The sequence below is a fragment of the Trachurus trachurus genome (genome assembly GCF_905171665.1).
Source record: "Trachurus trachurus genome assembly, chromosome: 3".
NCBI lineage: Eukaryota > Metazoa > Chordata > Actinopteri > Carangiformes > Carangidae > Trachurus > Trachurus trachurus.
In genome coordinates, this window is record NC_139893.1 from 14,988,478 (window position 1) to 15,009,133 (window position 20,656).

A 20,656-nucleotide genomic window follows, 5' to 3' on the forward strand; every position below is an offset into this window, starting at 1 on the left:
TGATAGAAATAAAACAAAATAAACCTTCCCACCGGACAGACGGAGCCTCTGCAGCAACATGTCCGGCGGCAGCGAGACGGTACTCGGCTTCCTGGAGGAGGCGGCGCCGTGGCGGCTTCTCTCCCCGCAGTTCCCCAGTAAGGTGGGGGGGAAGCCGGCGTGGCTCAGCCAGAGAGAGCTGCCCTCCGCGGCCCAGCTGGAGTGTGAGAGCTGCCGCCTGCCCATGGCCTTTCTGCTGCAGGTTAGGAAGTAAACACCACCGTGTATTGTGGAGCTCTGTATGGAGGTGATGTCAGATTGAGAGCTAAAATGAATTTAATGTAATTCATCATCATCCACACTGGTGAACAGTTTGTATGACAGGAGCCTTTTTTGTTTTGTTTGTTTCTTTTAAAAACATTATGTCTTAAAAGTACCCTAGGCTACCTGTTTTTATGAGAAGATTGACCCCTGTTATTTACTATCTTGTCTAAGATTCTTATACCTCAAAATTAAACATTTATTTACTGATACTATTATCATTTAACTTATTTTTTTTATTATTATTATTTTAAATAATCATTTTTTGTAGTTAGAACAGAACTTTGTGTGCTCTACCTTTACACAGTGCTGTCTCTCATCTCTCAAGATGATTTTTGTTTTGTTTTGTTTTGTGATGTTAATTGCCTGTTAATGTGCATTAAGGGCAATGTATATTGAATGAATGAATGAATGAATGAATGAAGGCTTTATTTCACACATGTGAGTAATATAGCTATAACATATTTAAAGCACTTTAGTCAATACAACTTTGCATGTTTAAAAACTACCTAATATCCGTGAGCCTGGGGACATTTTTTGGGACATTTAAGAACTGAAACATAAGTAATTAAAGAGTGACTGAATGGCACTCACTTAACACCGGGTTGACTTACATGAGCCCATCTCTGATTCAGCTCCTTTAAAACAAACAAACCCAGACTCAGTGTGGTCACCCCTCCTCCTCTGCTGCAGGTGTACGGACCGGTGTCTGGTCGGGACAGCACTTTCCACAGGACACTGTTTCTGTTCTGCTGCAGGACTCCCGGGTGCTACAAACACAACGACAGCCGCTGTATGAAAGGTACCCGAAACCATTACTGTGGTTTTTATGCTCATCATGTTACACAATAGCAGTAAGTAATCAGTACTTGCAGCCACTTCACTCTTTATCTTATTTCCTCCAAACTTTAAACTATTCTTGTCTTAATATCTCAAGACTTGATGCCTTTTTCTTTCAAGTTCTCTGACAGGTTATTTTCTCTTTCCATTTAGTTTTCAGAAGTCAGCTACCCAGGAGGAACGAGTTCTACCCTTACGACCCCCCACCAGGTTAGTGCATTTCCAAGGATATCAGTGAAAAGTGTAAACCAACACCCTGTTAGGTCAACAGTACAGATGTTTTCAAAATGCATATGTTGACTGACTGCTTGAATCTACAGTGCTTCACTCGCTGTGCTCCTCCTCTACAGCTCATCTCATCAGTAGCTAGTGATCAACATTTGTTGTGTGATGACTGAAGCTTTAAAGGGATAGTTCACCCAAAATTCTAATTTCACTCATTATCTACTCACCCTCATGTCGACTAAAATTGTTCCGCCGGTCAGACACAGAAAGAGCAGTGAACTGAGACACTGGGAGCTTCCGCTACAAACAAGCTTAAAATATAGACTTATTTAATTTTTTTAAGGAACAATTTCTCATGCGGGGCTTCAATACAAGAGGGACATTACAGACGAGCACTATGGAGGTATTTGGATGTTTTTTGGCATGTCTTTTTGGACGAAGAAAACCATTATATGGACAAATACTGCTGCGCCAAGCCCCCCTGTAACTCAGAGAAGGCAGGGAGGACTCTGAAAATTCTCCCAGCCCTTAGTCGACATGAGGGTGAGTAGATAATGAGTGAAATTTGAATTTTGGGTGAACTATCCCTTTAATGTGTATTTCTGCAGGTTTGTGAATTGTGGACCTTTTTGTGGTTTATCAGTTTTATATGCATGACCTTTTCATGATGTTTTCATATTGCAGTTACTGTACATGCACAACGCTTACGAGCCTTGTTTTGTGTACCATGATTTAATTTTTTTTCTTATCTGTTTTTCTCTCTCTCTCTCTCAGACGATGACCCCCCCAGTGATCCTGAACACGACCAGAGTGTGTTGCCCGTCTCTGGAGTTAAACTGTGTTGGGTGTGCGGTTGCCCTGGCAGCAAAGCCTGCTCTCGCTGTCACACTGTGACCTACTGTGGAAAACATCACCAGACCCTCCACTGGAAACATGCTCACAAGAAGGAGTGTGGCAGCCAAGGTGTGTTAGACATGATGAGGGCTTGTTTAGCTTCAGTTGTTAATGCATGGATGCAGGATTTTCTGAACGGGGTTTTATAGTGTTAACAGTTGTAAGACGTTTTCAAATGTCCCAGCTAGAGATCACACGATTAGAGATTGTCTTGGTACGATTATTGTCAGAGCAATAATCACGGTGTTACGATTATTATGCATTAATTAATTTACAACACTATGAATGTGTAAAAATCAAATATAGTCAAATATAATTACATTACTAATTATTCACACAAAATATTTTAAGTATCTATTAATATATGAACAATTATTAATCCCCCAGGGGAAGTGTTTGAAATATTAGAGTCATTAGTTGTCATCTATACCAAATGTTTAAGTTTATTTTAATCATTTTTTTTTATTACAAATGATACATTAACATTTGAATTCCTACCGATTCAATGTTACGTTAAATAAATGGACCAGTGTCTGTGTGTTTAGCTTTACTTTGGCACACATTTGCCGATATGGTCCCGACTCCCGACATAATCTTTTTTGGAAAGAGACGGTATTTAGGAATCTTTGTGTTTTGTCTGTTCCTGTACAGAAGCACCTGTTGTCACAACGTCTCCGTTCCTCTTCCCTGAGTCGGAGCTGGTCACCGAGCCTGAGGAAGAGGAGCAAAAGGGGGAAGAGGAAGACGCAAAGGAGGCTGAAGGAGAGGAGGAGGAGGAGGAGGGGGACAGTGCTCACAGGGGTGCAGACTGTTCCTCCTTAGCAGACAGTACGTTTTAAATCATACTCAACACAATGCAGGGTTTTAATAACAGTTCTGATAGTATGATCGATCATTTTGATTATTGGATCTTTATCAGCATGTCTCTCCGTGGGGATCGGTCCTGACTCTGTTCTCTCTGCAGCGCTGGCTGAGGCAGACCTGGAGGAGATGGCCATGTGTGAGACCGAAGACAACAAAGTGTTTCAGAGGTTCAAAAAGAAGATTGCACCCGAACCCCATCAGGTAAAAATGACACAATTGTGACATCTGCAAGCTATATGTATTATATTTTATCCCTATGTTATATATTGATTGGTATATTTACATTATCTCAAATAACTGAGTTACACACTGTGCATTTAAATCATCAGTGGAGTTAGAAAGGTCTACGCTGATTGTTTCCTCCGCTTCAGTCTCACAGTGTTGTGTGTTGTGTTCAGGTGGTGCGTTACAGTCGAGGTGGCTCTCCCTTATGGATCTCTCCGCAGCACATCCCTTCAGATCAGGACATCCCACCATGCACCTGTGGCGCCAAGAGGACTTTTGAGTTTCAGGTAGTTACTGCTTTTTAAATCCCCAGTGATCCAGTCTAAGACCTTTTGTGCAGCCTTGAACAGAGCAGAAGAAAATCTCTCTGATTGTTAATCAATGGCCAGAGAGATTTTTCGTTGAAAAATGAAAAAACCAGACTGGTGAATTACGTGACTATTTGTATCTGTCCAGTGTTTACACTTAGCGTTTACATTTATTTCTTTTATTTCCAACCGTAGGCACTTTAAAAATAGCACTTTATGACAGATACTGCCTGCTGATGCACTTTATTGAATCTCAAATAGCACTTTACGTCAACTATGGTCGGATAAATGCACTTCAATTTTTTACCATCCTCCCGATTAATGCAACCATTATGTGATGTACTACTATGTTCACCATTTCCTTTGTCTTTGTCTAATGGGACCATGGGACTACAGATAGAAATGATCTCTCTAGCTAAATCTGGCATGTTTACATCAAATAATTGTTTTTGTAATGTTCATGAATATGTGGAGTCCCATTTCAAATAAACTAATACATGAAATGAAAAATACATCTGCTGACTTGTGTGTGTTTAGGTGATGCCTCAGCTGTTAAACAGCCTCCGTGTGGACGCAACAGGGGCCAGTATCGACTGGGGTACACTGGCCGTCTACACCTGCTCCGTCAGCTGTAACCATGACAACCAGTACTGCCCCGAGTTCGTCTGGAAGCAGGACTTTGGCTCTGATCAGACTGATAAACAGACTGAACATTCATAATTCAACGTATTGAACTCAGACTGCAGTGAAGAAACTGGTTCAATCACATGTGGTGACGTCACTGGACGCGTTACTGGTTGAACACGGACTGGATGTAAAGATCTGTGATATTCAGCTGATTGAGGGGTCAAACTCCTGAGACGGTAAGAAGGAGATGAAGATGTTTTTGTAGGGCAGATAGCAACTACATTTGAACCAAATGTCTTTTTTTTTAATAAGGAACAGACTAAATGTATAACTGACAGGACATTATCTTTCATGACATTTCAAGGTTCAGATATTTTAACAGATTTTTATTTCCTGCTATTTCTACACAGTTTCTGTTATACTTTAAAATTCTGGCTGTTAAGAGCAAAGTGTCAGCGTTATCTCTGACCTTTATGGTTTGTGGGTTATGTTCAGTTCCAGTGCTGCGTACAGGTTAGTCTGCTGGTGCTGATGATGAGAAATATAATATAATCTTGTGCCTTCTCACATAATAAACATTTTTTTAAAAGCTGTCTAAAAGGTATTCATCAAATTCTGTTCATGTTTTAGTCCCTGATATTTAGATATTTTTGACAGTCAATGGTCAGTTATCCTCCTGCAATGCCAATTATTTACTACATATTAAATTCAGTATTACATATACTATATATTAGATGTGTGATACCTGGTGTTGGCAGTCAATATGTTCACATAATCTGGTTTGATTCATGTCTCGATGGCCACACCTAGGCCTGTCATAATTATTACCGGTAAATTGCAATTATTTTAGCTGACAATTATTTTGCATAATCATCTAATTTTATCTATTCATCCGTATAAAAACACGAGTGGAGCGCCACAAACCGTTTGTCTCGAGGTGCTTCATGTCTAATATTTTACACCAGCATTTCAACAGAAATGCAGTTTTTCTTTATGTTCCAATGTTCGGCTCTTCTTCTTCTCCATAAGGTGTGTGTGTATCATTAGACTATGTTTTGGCTTATACTGTAACAGCGGCATAAAATGATCAGAAAAAGACAATTAAATCGTTAATCGCAACCATTTGTTCGGTCAACTAAAACTTCTTGATTGTGACAGCCCTAACCATGTTGGTCTTCTCTCTGCCCCATCCCTCTCTGGCCTGTCAACTGACAAAGAAATAATAAAAGAATAACAAAGAAATATTTTTTTAAAAGCAGATGTGCTGAATAGGAAAAGCATTTATGCCAATGACCTTTGCTACGTTGTAACTAAAATGGATTGTTCCCTTTTCAGTGACAAAACACATGGCAACTACAGGATCATGATAAAAACCAAAACACAATTTGAGAGTAGCGCAAGTGAAAAAAGCTGCTTTCACAGGAGGGTCATTATGTACACATTTATTAATGTACAGTGCAGCACATTAACAATTTCAGGAGCAGAATTGCTTTAAGATGTGACTGATTGTTTCCTGCCAGAGTTACAGAGAAATCAATGAATACTAAAAAAGTATTTAACCTCATCTCTTTTATCATTATGTTAGCCATACAGACGTCAGGTGGCAGACACACAGGTGGTGAAATCAAATGCACAGTGAATCCAAAACAATTTGAATTGCAAAAAGTTTACATTCAAGGATGTGTTTAGTTAAAAGCGCCTGTGAGCTCCATAAACATACCAACAAGTGCCCGAAATTCAAACTCATCTAAAAAGTAGACAAGAGGCCAAGAATGCTGCTGAGCAATCCACACAGATTCACGCCGGATTCACCAGGTTTGCCTACATTCATAAACAATTCCTCAAAGAAAAACGTTTATAGTTTTAAATGGCGAAAAAGTACATAAAAAAATTTAAGACAACACATAAATGTGGCAACATGATGCATAGTTATCTGCCATCACACAGTCTTTTAGTGCTAAAGTTTTAAAATGCAGGGTGTGAATGCAAAATAAAGTGGTCGGCCTCTCCTTTCACCTGAGACAGTAACATTTCTTCCTCTTTTAGTTCTCGTCGTTGCATCCCGACTGCTTTTGCAGACAAGGAAGAAGTTGCAGAGCTTGATTCCTTTTGAGGCTGCACTCACTTCGTTACAGTTCAAATCAATATATAAACAATTAACCATTAAAATACTTCACGTTTACAATGGGTAAACTGTTTATAGAGAAAATAATTTTTAGACTGACTCCAGAGAATTAAGAACAAATGTATCAGAAACAAAAACCAGGTGATGTGAACCTTAGAGAACGAACCAACAACTTGCTGATAACTCCAGCTGTAGGACTCGGATCAGTTTAGTTCAACTTGTATCAATTCAAACTTTAAGAGCATCAGACTTTAACTGCAGACTTAAAAAGACTGGACTATATCTTGTCCCACACTGAAATCCTCAATTTTAGGAGAAATCTTCTTCCAGCATTTATGAAAATAGGACTATGCTGAACTGACATATTTTTGAATGTACATGGTACAACCATAGAACTCTCAAAAGGCAGACTTGAAAAAACTATAATCTTATAACACTGTGATAGGAATGTGGGGCTGACCGACCCAAACACAATTATATATCTGTGAGACAAAGCGAACAATTACTAAAAATGTACAAAACTATTTAAAATCGTGTGGAATAAAAAAAAAAAAAACAACAGTCCCAGTGAGTCTGCCTCTCTTCCAGTCAGCCATTTTTTACATTTTCTTACAGTCTTATGTACAATCAGGGATGAGTGGATGACTAAAAACAAACAAAAAACCACTTGAAAAAACAAATGGAAGGGATCAAGTTCAAAATAAACCATCAGGTGTGATGAGTACGCAGAAAAAAGACCTTTCAAAAGCTTGGTTTTCAAAAAATAAAAAGTAATTCATCCACATCCCTGTACAACAAGCCCTTAGAGCAGTCCACTTGTAGAGGTCAACGCATGGATGACACTTCCAAGGAAATAAAAACAGAGTGTAAAAACAGAGGGGGTGGGGGTTGGAGAAGGTAAAAGAAGGAACTACAGGTCCTACGTTGTCTTGCGGAAACCTTTCAGGATGGGATAGATGTTTTCAAACGCTTCATAGATCTCTGCTCTCACCTTGGCTCCTGAACAACAAACAAACAAACAAACAAACAAACAAACAAACAAACAGGTTCATCAATCACAAGTAACATTCTGTTCTTTATGATTTAACACAAAGGTCTATTGTATATACACATGAGCACTGATTTTGAGATTTTAAATTAGGTTTCTGGGGTAGGGTCTTTTCCCCAGCACTCTAAAATACTATCTCCTTTTAACAATTTGCTATAATTTGCTACTTATACACCGATTCCATTTATATGCGATAAGATGTGGTCGTTAACTCTAGTTCTGATCTATAAGTGGTGATGAGTGAAGTGCCTTACCTGTGAGTACAACTTTTCCAGAGACAAAGATGAGCAGGACAATTCTGGGTTTGATCATTCTGTAAATTAGCCCTGGAAACAGCTCCGGCTCATAACTGCAGTGGACAAGTGTTTTGTGTTAGTCACGACAAGAACTAGCTAATTTATTAAGAAACCATTTTAAGTTCAGAAGAAAGCCTGTGCTTATAGGACCTGATGTTGTCCGTACAGTTCATGATATACAGGTGCATCTCAATAAATTAGAATATTATGGAAAAGTTCATTTATTTCAATAGTTAAAACTAAAATAATTAAACTAATATCTGATATAGATCAATAACACACAGACTGAAATATTCCATGTCTTTATTTCATTAAATTGTAATGATTATGGCTTATATTTAATAAAAAAAAAAAAAAATTCAGTATCTCAAAAAATTAGAATATTACATCAGACCAATTTAAAAAATGATTGTTCATCTTCGGGAAAGTATGTCCATTTATATATATTCTAGACCAAAAAACGCAGACGAGCTGAAGGCCAATATCAAAGCAACCTGGGCTCAGTATTGCCACAGGCAGTTTGCCTCCATGCCACGCCGAAATGATGCAGTAATTGAAGCAAAAGGAGCCCCAACCAAGTATTGAGTGCATTTAAATGGACATACTTTCCAGAAGACCAACAATTCTGTATTAACAATCATTTTTTTAATTGGTCTGATGTAATATTCTAATTTTTTTAGATATATTTGGGGCTTTCATTAAATATGAGCCATAATCACTACAATTAAACAAAATAAAGACATGGAATATTTCAGTCTGTGTGTCATGGATCTATATCAGATATTAGTTTCACTTTTTGAATTGAACTATTGAAATAAATGAACTTTTCCATGATATTCTAATTTATTGAGATGCACCTGTGACATTTGCACAGAACATAACAAACCTGCTGAACTGTTGATGTGTGAGGACTAAACCCTCCAACCGGATGGGGAACTTCACATCGCAGCTTCCCACCATGTTCTGAATCTTGAAGTCCAGGAACTTGGCAGGAAAACCGAGCTTCTGCACCACACGAGCGTATTTTCTGGCAGCTAACCTCGACTGCTCCTCACTGCAGAAGGAAAGGTCAGTGAGAGGCAGAAAGATCAAGGGAACAATGCAGAGGGAAACTCGACGTGTATGAAGGAAGGTCAGGAAGGGCAAGCTGATGGCCCTGTCCTATTTTTCCCACTTCCACTCGATCTTTGCCCTAGCACTCGGTTTTGCGCGTTCTCATGTAGCGGTAGGGTGTCCCAGTTCTTTTAAGAGCGATAAGAAGTGCTTTTCAACCCTTAAAACTACCCCTTAAATCGGAGGGAGGTTGGAGGCAGACCAAGAACGTAGTGCAAGATGAAATTACCCACGATACTTTGCGAACTGTTGTTGTTGTTCTTTTTCCGTTTTATTACAGGTGGCACCAGCTTTTCAGGAGCATTATTAAGATCATTAAGCCCACACGACAGGTAACACAACAGCTGGAGCCGGCATTTTCACCATGGAAACCCACCACAGACGCAGGTGAACACGTCGGCTACACCAAGTGGTGTCCCATTGCGTAGGGTACGGTCTCTGCTTCTAACACTTCTCACTTCATCGTCAAGGCGTATCTCCGTTTGGAGGCCACTCGAAACCGAGTGCTGGTGTTTAGGGAAGAGAAATGGGATTGGGCCTTTATCTCATCCTCAACGTGGTTTATCGTCCCTACTCAAGACGACCAGAAACATCAACAGTGACAATACAAACTACATTCTGACCTCTTGGCTCCGGTGCAGACCATCTTCCCAGAGCTGAAGATGAGGGCAGTTGTCCTGGGTTCTCGTATTCTCATGATGACAGCAGCAAAACGCTACATGAAAGGAAGACAACAGGGATTCCTATTACTACAGCAGAACTTTCCCAATTAGCCACATTCACAGCGACGCCATCTTTGCTTACGTCGTCACTCGGGGTGTGAAGATTCAACGCCGTCACATAATGCTAACTTAATTCAAATCAGTTTAACCCCAATGTTGTTTTACTTTGAAATATTGGATGTTAACAACCCATGCCTTCTTGTACGGCTTGCAGCCATTGACACAGCAGTTATACCGTTTGTTTACCCACACCAAGTGATGACGTAAGGAAAGATGGCGACGCTGTGAATATGGTCAATGACTGTTTCATATGAATATGTACGGAAATGTCCATTCAGTTGTGTGATTACTGATGACCAAGAGGAAATGATGGCATGATGACATTACTAAAGAAATATCTGCGTAACTCTAATTTTACACCACACTGGTGACAGTTAAAACAAAAAGTCACATCGTGAGGCTGTTGAGCAACATTGAGCGGGTCACATCAGTGTCGTACCTTTGGGTTGTACTCTGCATTCCTGGCTCTCAGGGCAATGGTCTTCAAGTCGAGTTTACAGCCCAGATTTACAGTAGACACAATATTTCTGATAGTAGGGAGAGTGAGAAAAGCACAAAGATTTGCAAAAAGACAAAAAGGAAAGTTTTTCAGTAAGTTGTTCAAAATTCAAATGTGTCTTGATAATGACAATGACAATGTAGAAATATCACCCTGGGCTAAGTTTGTGTTTTATTAAATAGGCGATCTTCAAGAGCGACAGTGACAACTTATTTTATATGGGTCAGGGACAAATAGGGGTTGGCAAGATGAGCAATTCAGAAATATCTTCAAAAACCTTTGTAAAAGCCAGTCAGATTTGTTGCTTTTATGTCATTTGAACCATTTTTTAACAAAACTAAGACTGGATAACCTGAACATGCCAAATGGTGTAACCACAAAAGAATACATATTTTATCCACCTACATTGGATTTAAGTGTAAATATACTTTTTTCAGAAAACATTAAATTGAAATAGACATTTTGCTGTATTTCTATATTTAAATTTTAATGCATTTTAGCAACACTCAGCGGGACATATACTAAAAACATTTAAAGTGAAAATGAATTTCATTTATTCCATATTTGAGTACAGATTTATTTTCCTGTATATAGTCTGATTTCTATGAAAAATTACTTGACATGGGGTTGCATCACGTCACTGACCTATGTGGTGACACTCACTTAGTTAAATATTGAACATGAAACTCACTGTAGCTGTGGTACGATTCCCGAGCTCTCTGAGGCCGGTGTTGCCGGTGTGATGGGGGTCATGGGGGTCAGCGGGGTGTTATAGAGCGGGGTGTTCCCTGGTAGTGCTGTGGTGGTGGATCCAGCTACTGCCTGGGAATGGAAAAGCTGAGGGGTCTGCCCTGAAGTACCTGGAAGGCCTGGGAAGCAAAGAAAGTTTTTTTTAATAACAGGAAATGGATTATAATTATTATTCCCTCAGGATAAATGTGGAAGATGCTAATTCCAGGAATATGAGGTTATGAGGATGAACATGGTGGTGTATGTTGTACCTGCGCTGGCCTGCTGCGCCTGTTGTTGCTGTTGTTGCTGCTGTTGCCTCTGCTGTTCCTCCAGTATAGACAGACTGTTGGTGTTCTGGACAGGCTGAGGCGTCAGGCCGGTGCCATACGGCATCATGGGACTGAAAATTGGCATGCCTGGTGTCATAGCACTCTGCAAAATAAGACACCACCAAAATTAGGATTGAATAGTAACACATGATGAAGTAAACACATTTTTGTCTGCCTGCGAAATTAATAAAATATTTGATATTTATGAATATATAATTTCATGTGTAAGGATTTCTGCAATGCAAAATAAGTGGAGGCTGAAACTAAAGTGTATAGTGCCTGTCCTTTTCACAATACAGTTTGTCCAACCAATAAAGGTAACATTGTAGGTAACCTATATTATTGCTAACCCTGATCATGGTAAGAGTAATGGTAGTACTATATTCGCATGTAACACACAGTTACTGTAGGCTCAAAACTTGTCATTTTCTACAAAAAAGCAGCAACACTTTAATCTGAATATGTTAACCAAAGCAGCATTGTTACCTGAGGGGATGCCAGCCCCTGGAAAGCTGGTATACTGTTGTTCTGATCCATCTCTTGGGCTCCTTACGTTGCTTCACTGCCACCGAGGAGCAGACAGCAACACAGACACACAGATAAACTTCACACAGCAGGTGCTTCTTCCTCAAAAGGTGCGAAAACCCAGAAAACCAGACACAACCTCAGTGGAACTGGGCTGGAGGGAAACTCTGTGCTTGAGTCGTCTCTTCTCTTCTCTTCTCCTCTGGCAGCTTTACCGAGCCTTTAAAACATAAAGGATAGACACGATATTTTTACAAATCAGTTGTTTGACGACGAGCATCATGAAAGCTGGAAGCAAATGACGAGACGACACCGCAGCGGTGGCGCCAACACAATCACAACTTGCTAACGAACTAAAGTTGCCAGTTGTTGTTTTGTTTTTTTTGTTTTTAGCTTTTAATGTTTCATCGCTTCACTTCGACCCCGTGTGCACAACATGTGTCCTCCGGTGAAGTATGCGATTGACAAATAAATGTATGTATACAACATGCAGTATCTAAAATAAACACACACACACAACACATCAACACGGCGGCGGAGCTGAAGTTAGCCGCATCGCCGATGTTAGCAACAGCAGCTAACATGGAGCCGTGAGTCAAACGTGCGGCGGACACAGAGAAAAACCAGCGACATGATGCAGTGAAAAAACAGCTGCGAATAACTCTGACATCAACCAGTGCATGATAGCACACAGCCGGCCAACTTACACTTGCTCTCTCGCAGTTAACCCCGGCGCACAAACACATTTAATTCAGCCTCTGGTCCGTGTCATCCTCGGTCCCTCTCTTCTCCCTCTTCTTCCTCTTCTTCCTCTTCTTTCGGTTTTATGGCGGTTGGCGTTTCGGTGCATTACCGCCACCGGCAGGTTAGGAGTGTGGATCAACTCTCTCAATAAAAAAAGGGGGAAAGAAAGAAACAGGCTACTGTAAAAGACTTATATAATACCACCAGTGTATGTTTTTATTTACAATTTATGATTTATTATTAGTATCCTTATCATTATCCTATGTATTTTTTGTTGATTCGAATCTTTTATCCTATAACCTTGTTTCCATGGCAACAAATATAACGGGAAAGTAGCACCACTAAAGGAAGGAAGGAGTGTGTGTGGCTTCTTTGTTTTTTGTTTTGTTTTGTTTTTTTCCTCACAATTTTTTATTTGTAAACATGAGGTTTAACAAACACATGACAGAAATTCATTTAAAAACACTGAACAGACCAGGGGATACTGCAGTTCATTGTCAGTCCTTTCAATAGTCTAAACTCTAATTAAATGCATTGTTTTTAACAGGTTGAGAGTCTTCTCAGCTTTGTTGTTGTTAATCAGTCCAAGAAGTATGGTGCCATATTGCTGGAGTTTGAGAGCCTGCAGCAAGAACTAGAGGAAGAAAGGAAGGCTTGTGCTGCCAGCGTGAGACAACACCAGCTCCTGGAGAAACACTTGATGGCTCAGATCGAGTCCCTCCAACACAGGTTGACCAGGGCCGGTTCCAGGCAGGCTATATGAGGGGGCAGTCAGAAATGTGAAGGGGGCATCATGTGAACACATAATGCTCCAGCACTTTTTTTTCTCTGTGCTTACATTGAATTGGGTTGTTGGCTATGTGTCTAACCCCAACCTGGAGAAGTGGATTGCACTTTGTCAGGCCTCTACCTTCAGACCTGTCCAACTAGGGGCCGGGGTGGCCAACCAGGGTCTTAGAGCCCAAATTTTTTACTGTCGTAATGCAAAGAGCCACATTATATGGGGGGTTAGGGGTGCATATACCTGAAGATGCATTGCAACTCTACTATGGTCAATATTTACAAAACTGAAAAGTAGTCTTATGAATACTAAAAAACATTTTGGAAAAGAACAGTGTCCCTTTTTCGGCGGATTTTTGTGCTACTGCAGATAATTTTGTCAACTTGTAATATACAGATTTTTTGAGTACCTATATTAAAATGTGCTTTCTCAACTTCTAAAATTTGGATTTGAGGGGGCAAGACATTTATTTGAGGGGGCGCTGCCCCCTCTTGCCCCTGCGTAGAGCCGGCCCTGAGGTTGACCACAGAAAACCAGCTCCTTGAAAAACCATCTGCGCAGGAGCTGGTTCTACAGATAGAACTGAAGCGCCTGACAAACAGCCTCGACACTCAGGTCAAAGTAAACAATGAATTGGTTTACTTTCAGGACAAAGCTCCCCAAGAAGCTGAAGTCCTCAGGACGACTCAGCAGGATGAGAGCCTGCAGCAAGAGCTGGAGAAAGAATACAGCAATCCTTTTCCCCCACTATGACCCATAATAGATCAATGCTCCCCACTCTGGAATAACAGACCCTATATAATAAGGACTGGATGGACAAAGGCATTTGGTCAGTAGGCTACTTCATCTCATCGATAGTGATGGTCACATTATGTCAGTTTCTGTCTTAAATACGGTCTCTCTGGAAACCCTAACTATTTTACATCCCTGTTTCTCCCTTGGGATTAATCAGAGGAACCCCATTGAGTCGTTTTGACATCCCCCCTTGTCTTCCACGTCTCTTAATCGGTGGCTGTGGGTTTGAAGAGATTAAAATCCCTAACAAATCTGTATGTAAAATGTATATATATGTATATGTATATAGGCTAATATTATACCCCATGATCTCTTTTTGTGAAATTAAATTTCACAAATATTTTTAAAGGATACAATAGTACACTCTTTAAGATCTAAATATTGAAAGTTTATCATAAACCCAAAAGCCAAAGACTATATTTTAAAACCTTAAATGGTGTATATCCATCCAGTGAATTCTTACAACTGAGATTCAGTTATGAAACAAGTGTGTGTTTTGTGAAGATATTGACACTTCTGACCATTTGTTTTCTCTGGTGCTTTATGGACTGATATTCATGACTGGCTTCATACATCGATTCACTTGAATCTCTTCTCTCGTGAAGATGTCATGTATGTATAGCCGATGTTCTTATCTGACCCTCTGAGTTGTGTTTCTCACGGTCTGCTCTGGGTGGGGTTCGAACCCTAATCTCCTGCACGGCAGGCGACGATGCTAACCGCTTCGCCAGGAGGTTGACAATCACTTGGCAAGTTGGTTGGCATGTCGTTTATGGGTGAGTGACTGCACCTCTGTTACATATGGACATGACTTATGGATGACTTTCTCATCAATAATATTCTTATCCTGGGTAAATTTTACATACACAAGTGTACATTTCTAAAATAAAAAGTTTTGCATGTTTCATAACGAATTTCTTGATTTCATAAAAGCTCTCAATCATGAAAAAGAAAAATGCCCTTAAAGTTTAATATTATTGATAAGTATGATCTACAAAAGAAGCCCTAGCCTTTGTTTTATTTATTTATAACTTTATACACTATGTATGTGTATATATTTATATGTGTGTATTTTATTTTGACCCGGGTTCTCATATGCACTTGTTCCTTTATTTCATTGTTAAAGAAATGTATGTTGTGTACATTTTGATTTTTGATTAATAATCTCATTATCATTACTAAAAGTGTCGATATGCCAAATCCCCACCCTCGTGGCTTGCTCTTAAGAATTAGTTCTCCTTGTTAAAAAAAAAATGTTTGAAACAAATAAATAATCCCCATGTAGATTAATTGTACACATTTATAGCAAAACTTAACCTGTCCTACATCCCTTGTATTTTAGTATGGATTCACTTGTTGAAATATTTTTTCTTTTAATTGCTCTTTTATTTATTTTATTCTCCTTTCTCCCCCTTTTTATCTAAGGTCTGTCATATGATGATTTTTATATCACTACCAAAACAATTTTTCAGTTTGAATTACCTGAGGAGGTGTGAATTTAATTTGTAGGCCTATGTATGTAAAAGAACTGTTTTGTTTGTTTTTCTTTATTTTAAACCAATGCATTTACAAACTAGGCAAATATATCTGTGTCCAAAATTTAACAAGAGCAGACATCATGTTTCAGAGATAAGAATCATGAATAACATTAAATAAACAAAAATTAAGATATGTGAGTAGAAAACAAAACCAACATCAAATACAACAGGGAAGAGAGAAAAAAAAGAACTGTTTATGTTTGAGTATGTCATTGTTCATGTAATGTGGCATCATCATGTTTAAAAAAACAAAAAAAACAACATATCTTTATTTATTATGAAGACCAAGACCAATTGACTTTTTCTTTTTCTGTCAGTTAATCTTGAGTTTGGGGAAATTTCACATCCACAAAAACAAATGGTCCAAATCCAAACCGAACACTGTAGGCTACCCTTTAAACATGAACTGCACTGTTATGCTGCCACAATCAAGGACATAAGAAATAAGAAAGCCGCCAAAACGTAGGCTACTAAGTGACTTGTGAAGGCCTCTGGCTGTCTTTTGTTTTTTGTTGTGTTGTGTTTTTTTTTTTTTTGCTTTATTGTCTCTCTTTCTGTTCCCATGGATGTATTTCCAAGTAGCTATATACTGATGTACGTATGTATGCAATTTTCTGTATCGCACAATATTAAAAAAAAAAAAAAACACACACACACTTTTTTTTAAACAAACTTTATTATCGAATTTGAAACATACAAACATGATATTATACAAACATGAAACAACACTAAAGTACAGAGTGCATAATACATATAGCAGAGCTTGACAAAAATAAGAAAATGAAATAATAAATAAATAAAATGAATAAAAATTAAAAATACAATGTATCCATATGCATATCCAGAAGGATGATTATGAACAATAAAGAGCCAGAAAATAAATATATGCAAAAAATTGAAAAACAAAACAAAAACAGTAGAGATTTTATCTAGCAATATGGACCATAATCTTTTTATATATATATATATATATATTTATATATATATATATATATATATATATATATATATATATATATATATATATATATATATATATATATATTTATTAGAAATACAAATCTTACAAGCAGCAAATTTCAATATAAGATACATTTTGAAACTGAGCTTAACATGTCAGCATTTCAATAAAGGTTTAACACAGTAACAGATGGAACAGGAAAGCCATGAAATAAAAATAATAATAATACAAAAAATAATAATAATAAAAAAATATAAAAATTATAATTGGAGGTAAAAATTCAAATAAATAGATATTTGATACAAAGAACATAAATGAAAATTTACAAATATAGAAAATTAGGATCAGGACCATAATCTTGATCTTCTTCTTCTTCGTCGGTCCTTTGTGAGCGTCTCTCCGGCGGCTGAATCCGGAAGTGGAACAACTTATTTTCCGCCGCGTCACGGTGAGCACTGAGCAACAGACAGACAGAGCAAAGATGGCGTCGCTGAGTGACAAATCAGTTTGGGACGAGGTGGAGGATGGCATCGGTGAAGAAGTGTTAAAAATGTCCACGGAGGAGATCGTCCAGCGGACTCGGCTGCTGGACAGCGAGATAAAGATCATGAAGAGCGAGGTGCTGCGCGTGACCCACGAGCTGCAGGCGATGAAGGACAAGATCAAGGAAAACACGGAGAAGATCAAAGTGAACAAAACGCTGCCCTACCTGGTGTCCAACGTGATCGAGCTGCTGGACGTGGACCCCAACGACCAGGAGGAGGACGGGGCCAACGTGGACCTGGACTCGCAGAGGAAGGGAAAGTGCGCCGTCATTAAGACCTCCACCCGGCAGACCTACTTCCTGCCGGTGATCGGGCTGGTGGACGCCGAGAAGCTGAAGCCCGGAGACCTGGTGGGTGGCAACAATTAAACCAATATCATATCATTCATTTGATATTATTTTTAGCCAAAGCTCATATCCACAACCGCAAATCTTACTAATCAAATACTTTGTAACTTACTCGCCGTTTCAAAAACGAAATCAAACAATACATCAACTTAAAGGGATGTATTGTCGACTAAGGGCTGGGAGAAGTTGGGAGGGGGGGGGGGGGGGGTCCTGGCAGCAGTATTTGTCCATATAATGGTTGTCAATGGATACCAACTTTCTTCGTCCAAAAAGACACACCAAAAAACATCCAAATACCAAATGTCCCTCTTGTATTGAAGCCCCGACATGAGAAATTGTTCCGCCGGTCAGGAAGAGCAGTGAACTGAGACACTGGGAGCTTCCGCTACAAACAAGCTTAAAATATAGACTTATTTAATTTTTTCGGAACAATTTCTCATGTCGGGGCTTCAATACAAGAGGGACATTACAGACGAGCAGTATGGAGGTATTTGGATGTTTTTTGGTGTGTCTTATTGGACAAAGAAAGTTGGTATCCATTGACAACCATTATATGGACAAATACTGCTGCGCCGAGCCCCCCTATAACTCAGAGAAGGAACGGAGGACTCTGAAAATTCTCACAGCTCTTAGTCGACATGAGGTTGAGTAGATAATGAGTGAAATTTGAATTTTGGGTGAACTATCCCTTTAATTAGTCAATCTGAAAATAAGAAAGCCATAAAGACCATAGTACTATTTTCTCGCTCTCATTTCCACGCTTTTGAATAGACCTTGTGTTTGCCTAACATGAAATGTACTTGTTTTTTGTCTTCTCCTGCCTTTCATGATGTAAACATCAACTTGCTGACATTATTCCACTTTTATTTGTAACCCCCCCCCCTCACTCATTTTCACATTGTACTTTTCAATTCACAATGATACGATACCTCAATAAAAAAAAAAGGTTGGTGTCAACAAAGACTCCTACCTCATCCTGGAGACCCTCCCCACCGAGTACGACTCCCGGGTCAAGGCCATGGAGGTGGACGAGCGCCCCACGGAGCAGTACAGCGACATCGGAGGGCTGGACAAGCAGATCCAGGAGCTGGTGGAGGCCATCGTGCTGCCGATGAACCACAAGGAGAAGTTTGAAAACCTGGGCATCCAGCCCCCCAAGGGCGTCCTGATGTACGGACCGCCCGGCACAGGGAAGACCCTCCTGGCCAGAGCCTGCGCCGCTCAGACCAAGGCCACCTTCCTGAAGCTGGCCGGTCCACAGCTGGTCCAGATGTTCATCGGAGACGGTGCCAAGCTGGTGAGGGATGCCTTCGCCCTGGCCAAGGAGAAAGCCCCGTCCATCATCTTCATCGACGAGCTGGACGCCATCGGAACCAAGAGGTTTGACAGCGAGAAGGCCGGAGACAGAGAGGTGCAGAGGACCATGCTGGAGCTGCTCAACCAGCTGGACGGCTTTCAGCCCAACATGCAGGTCAAGGTAAATATGCTGCCTGCCACCACAAACACTGTGTAAAACACCTCATATATTGATATACACTGTATTTATATCAACCAATTGACTTGCATCACTCTGGACTCCAGGTTAAATCAAACTTAGATGTTATTTACATGTTGTTACAAAGTCATACTTCCTTCTGACAGAAAGAAAAAATGTCTACAGACCACAAACTGTAATCCCAAGAGGTAAAAACTAAAAAACAACACAAATAAATTCATAATTGTATCATTTATGGAGCTTTTAATCCAGCAAAAGATTACTTATGACTCGTGTGGAGGTTGTTTCAAACAAAAAGAGATTACAATTATTTTATCTCATTGAAAACATGCAGTTTTTTTTATATACCTTATATGCCTTATGATAAACACCAAACAATCATTCCTAATTTTAATATCATCCTAACTGTAGCAGAATACAAAACAGTTGTGCTGAGTTTTGCATTTGTGACTTTTGCATCCCTCAGTGAAATGTTGTTTATATTCAGTCCCATCACCTGTGGAAACTTTTAAGACACGTAACATTCAAAATTAAAGAAAAAAGAAGAGAGAACTCACTACTCCAACATGTTCAGGTACCAGACAACATGCAATAAAAACAATACAAAAGTAAACAGAGAGGAATATGTTGAACATCGGCACAGAAAAGTACAAATAAAATCAAAAGACTTGCATGTTTTCCTAAACTAAAAAAAGAAAATAAATTGTAAGCAGAACATATTACCTACAATTATAACTTTCCTGAAGTTGTAGTTGTTAAAAAACAAAAATATTTTCACCACAGCGGCTTCTAGCTCTACATCTGACAGCAGCGTTACTACAGTAATATCCTGTGTGTTTCCTAGGTGATCGCTGCCACCAACCGAGTGGACATCCTGGACCCTGCTCTGCTCCGATCGGGCCGTCTGGACAGGAAGATCGAGTTCCCCATGCCGAACGAAGAGGCCAGAGCTCGCATCATGCAGATCCACTCCCGCAAGATGAACGTCAGTCCGGACGTCAACTACGAGGAGCTGGCCCGCTGCACCGACGACTTCAACGGAGCCCAGTGCAAAGCCGTGTGCGTGGAGGCCGGCATGATCGCGCTGCGTCGCGGAGCCACGGAGCTGAACCATGAGGACTACATGGAGGGAATCCTGGAGGTCCAGGCCAAGAAGAAGGCTAACCTCCAGTACTACGCCTGAGGACACTGCCGCCGGTGTCTTTATTTTTGTGTGAGAGCCTTTGATTGTTAAAGAAATTACTGAGTAAACACTTGTTACCATTGTTGATTAACTTGAGTTAATAAAAAGACATAAAACGTCACAATTGAGTGTTGTTCTGTTAATTAATTTCCTGCGAAACGGTTGAGGGTGGGCTTGTAAATATGCTCCTGGTTTACAGTGGTACAGATGCTGTGGATTTAATTACTTCAAACAATGTTATCTAAACGTGCATTTACAAGTAGTCAAGTTGGAATTTATCATTTTAGTCAGGTCATAAACTAATTAAAATAAAATGTTATCACTTATTTCTACCAGTGGGATGTCTAGTGAGCTAGCATTACTCATCACTGTCCTCTTGCTGAGAAGCACAGACTTTTCGCATTTAGGAATATAGTTCAGTAGTAGGGAAGACAGTATCATAAACATCATTATAGGATGACCTGAGGCTCACCTAGTAAAGCGAATACCATAAGTCTCTGGTTCTAATTGTTGTGGCCATGGGTTCAAATCCAAC

At 39.6% G+C, this 20,656-nt stretch overlaps 3 protein-coding genes across 3 annotated transcripts in view; 2 read left to right on the forward strand and 1 right to left on the reverse strand.

The window, feature by feature from the left end:
* pdcd2 (programmed cell death 2) overlaps positions 1 to 4,818 on the forward strand; it is a 4,862-nt gene extending 44 nt beyond the window's left edge. The window contains exons 1-8 of the mRNA XM_083996483.1: positions 1 to 241; positions 994 to 1,102; positions 1,294 to 1,350; positions 2,140 to 2,328; positions 2,911 to 3,087; positions 3,224 to 3,324; positions 3,522 to 3,635; positions 4,194 to 4,818. The exon at positions 1 to 241 is cut by the window's left edge and continues 44 nt beyond it. Coding sequence (XP_083852609.1) covers positions 59 to 241; positions 994 to 1,102; positions 1,294 to 1,350; positions 2,140 to 2,328; positions 2,911 to 3,087; positions 3,224 to 3,324; positions 3,522 to 3,635; positions 4,194 to 4,376 — 1,113 coding nt within the window. The 5' untranslated portion in view covers positions 1 to 58 and the 3' untranslated portion in view covers positions 4,377 to 4,818. The remainder of the gene's footprint in view (positions 242 to 993; positions 1,103 to 1,293; positions 1,351 to 2,139; positions 2,329 to 2,910; positions 3,088 to 3,223; positions 3,325 to 3,521; positions 3,636 to 4,193) is intronic.
* A 961-nt stretch (positions 4,819 to 5,779) lies between these two features.
* On the reverse strand, positions 5,780 to 12,536 carry tbp (TATA box binding protein). The gene is made up of 9 exons (XM_084001710.1): positions 12,440 to 12,536; positions 11,694 to 11,952; positions 11,148 to 11,310; positions 10,838 to 11,015; positions 10,087 to 10,174; positions 9,489 to 9,580; positions 8,639 to 8,806; positions 7,711 to 7,805; positions 5,780 to 7,407 (listed from the first exon to the last, which is right to left on the reverse strand). The coding sequence occupies exons 2-9, from the start codon at positions 11,742 to 11,744 to the stop codon at positions 7,328 to 7,330; spliced, it is 915 nt and encodes a 304-aa protein (XP_083857836.1). The 5' UTR covers positions 11,745 to 11,952; positions 12,440 to 12,536; the 3' UTR covers positions 5,780 to 7,327.
* Positions 12,537 to 16,973: 4,437 nt separating this feature from the next.
* psmc3 (proteasome 26S subunit, ATPase 3) lies at positions 16,974 to 20,239 on the forward strand. Its single transcript, XM_083993341.1, has 3 exons — positions 16,974 to 17,446; positions 18,390 to 18,920; positions 19,783 to 20,239. The coding sequence occupies exons 1-3, from the start codon at positions 17,033 to 17,035 to the stop codon at positions 20,119 to 20,121; spliced, it is 1,284 nt and encodes a 427-aa protein (XP_083849467.1). The 5' UTR covers positions 16,974 to 17,032; the 3' UTR covers positions 20,122 to 20,239.
* Positions 20,240 to 20,656: the final 417 nt, after the last annotated feature.

What these genes read in the sequence shown, in the direction of transcription:
- tbp (XM_084001710.1), bottom strand. Translation starts at nt 11,744, where the DNA reads ATGGATCAGAACAACAGTATACCAGCTTTCCAGGGGCTGGCATCCCCT. An exon ending in ATGCAGAGTACAACCCAAAG is followed by an intron (nt 9,581 to 10,086) that starts GTACGACACTGA and finishes CCTTTCATGTAG; the next exon opens with CGTTTTGCTGCTGTCATCAT. An exon ending in ACACATCAACAGTTCAGCAG is followed by an intron (nt 7,806 to 8,638) that starts GTTTGTTATGTT and finishes TGTCCACTGCAG; the next exon opens with TTATGAGCCGGAGCTGTTTC.
- psmc3 (XM_083993341.1), top strand. Translation starts at nt 17,033, where the DNA reads ATGGCGTCGCTGAGTGACAAATCAGTTTGGGACGAGGTGGAGGATGGC. An exon ending in AGCTGAAGCCCGGAGACCTG is followed by an intron (nt 17,447 to 18,389) that starts GTGGGTGGCAAC and finishes TAAAAAAAAAAG; the next exon opens with GTTGGTGTCAACAAAGACTC. An exon ending in AGCCCAACATGCAGGTCAAG is followed by an intron (nt 18,921 to 19,782) that starts GTAAATATGCTG and finishes TGTGTTTCCTAG; the next exon opens with GTGATCGCTGCCACCAACCG.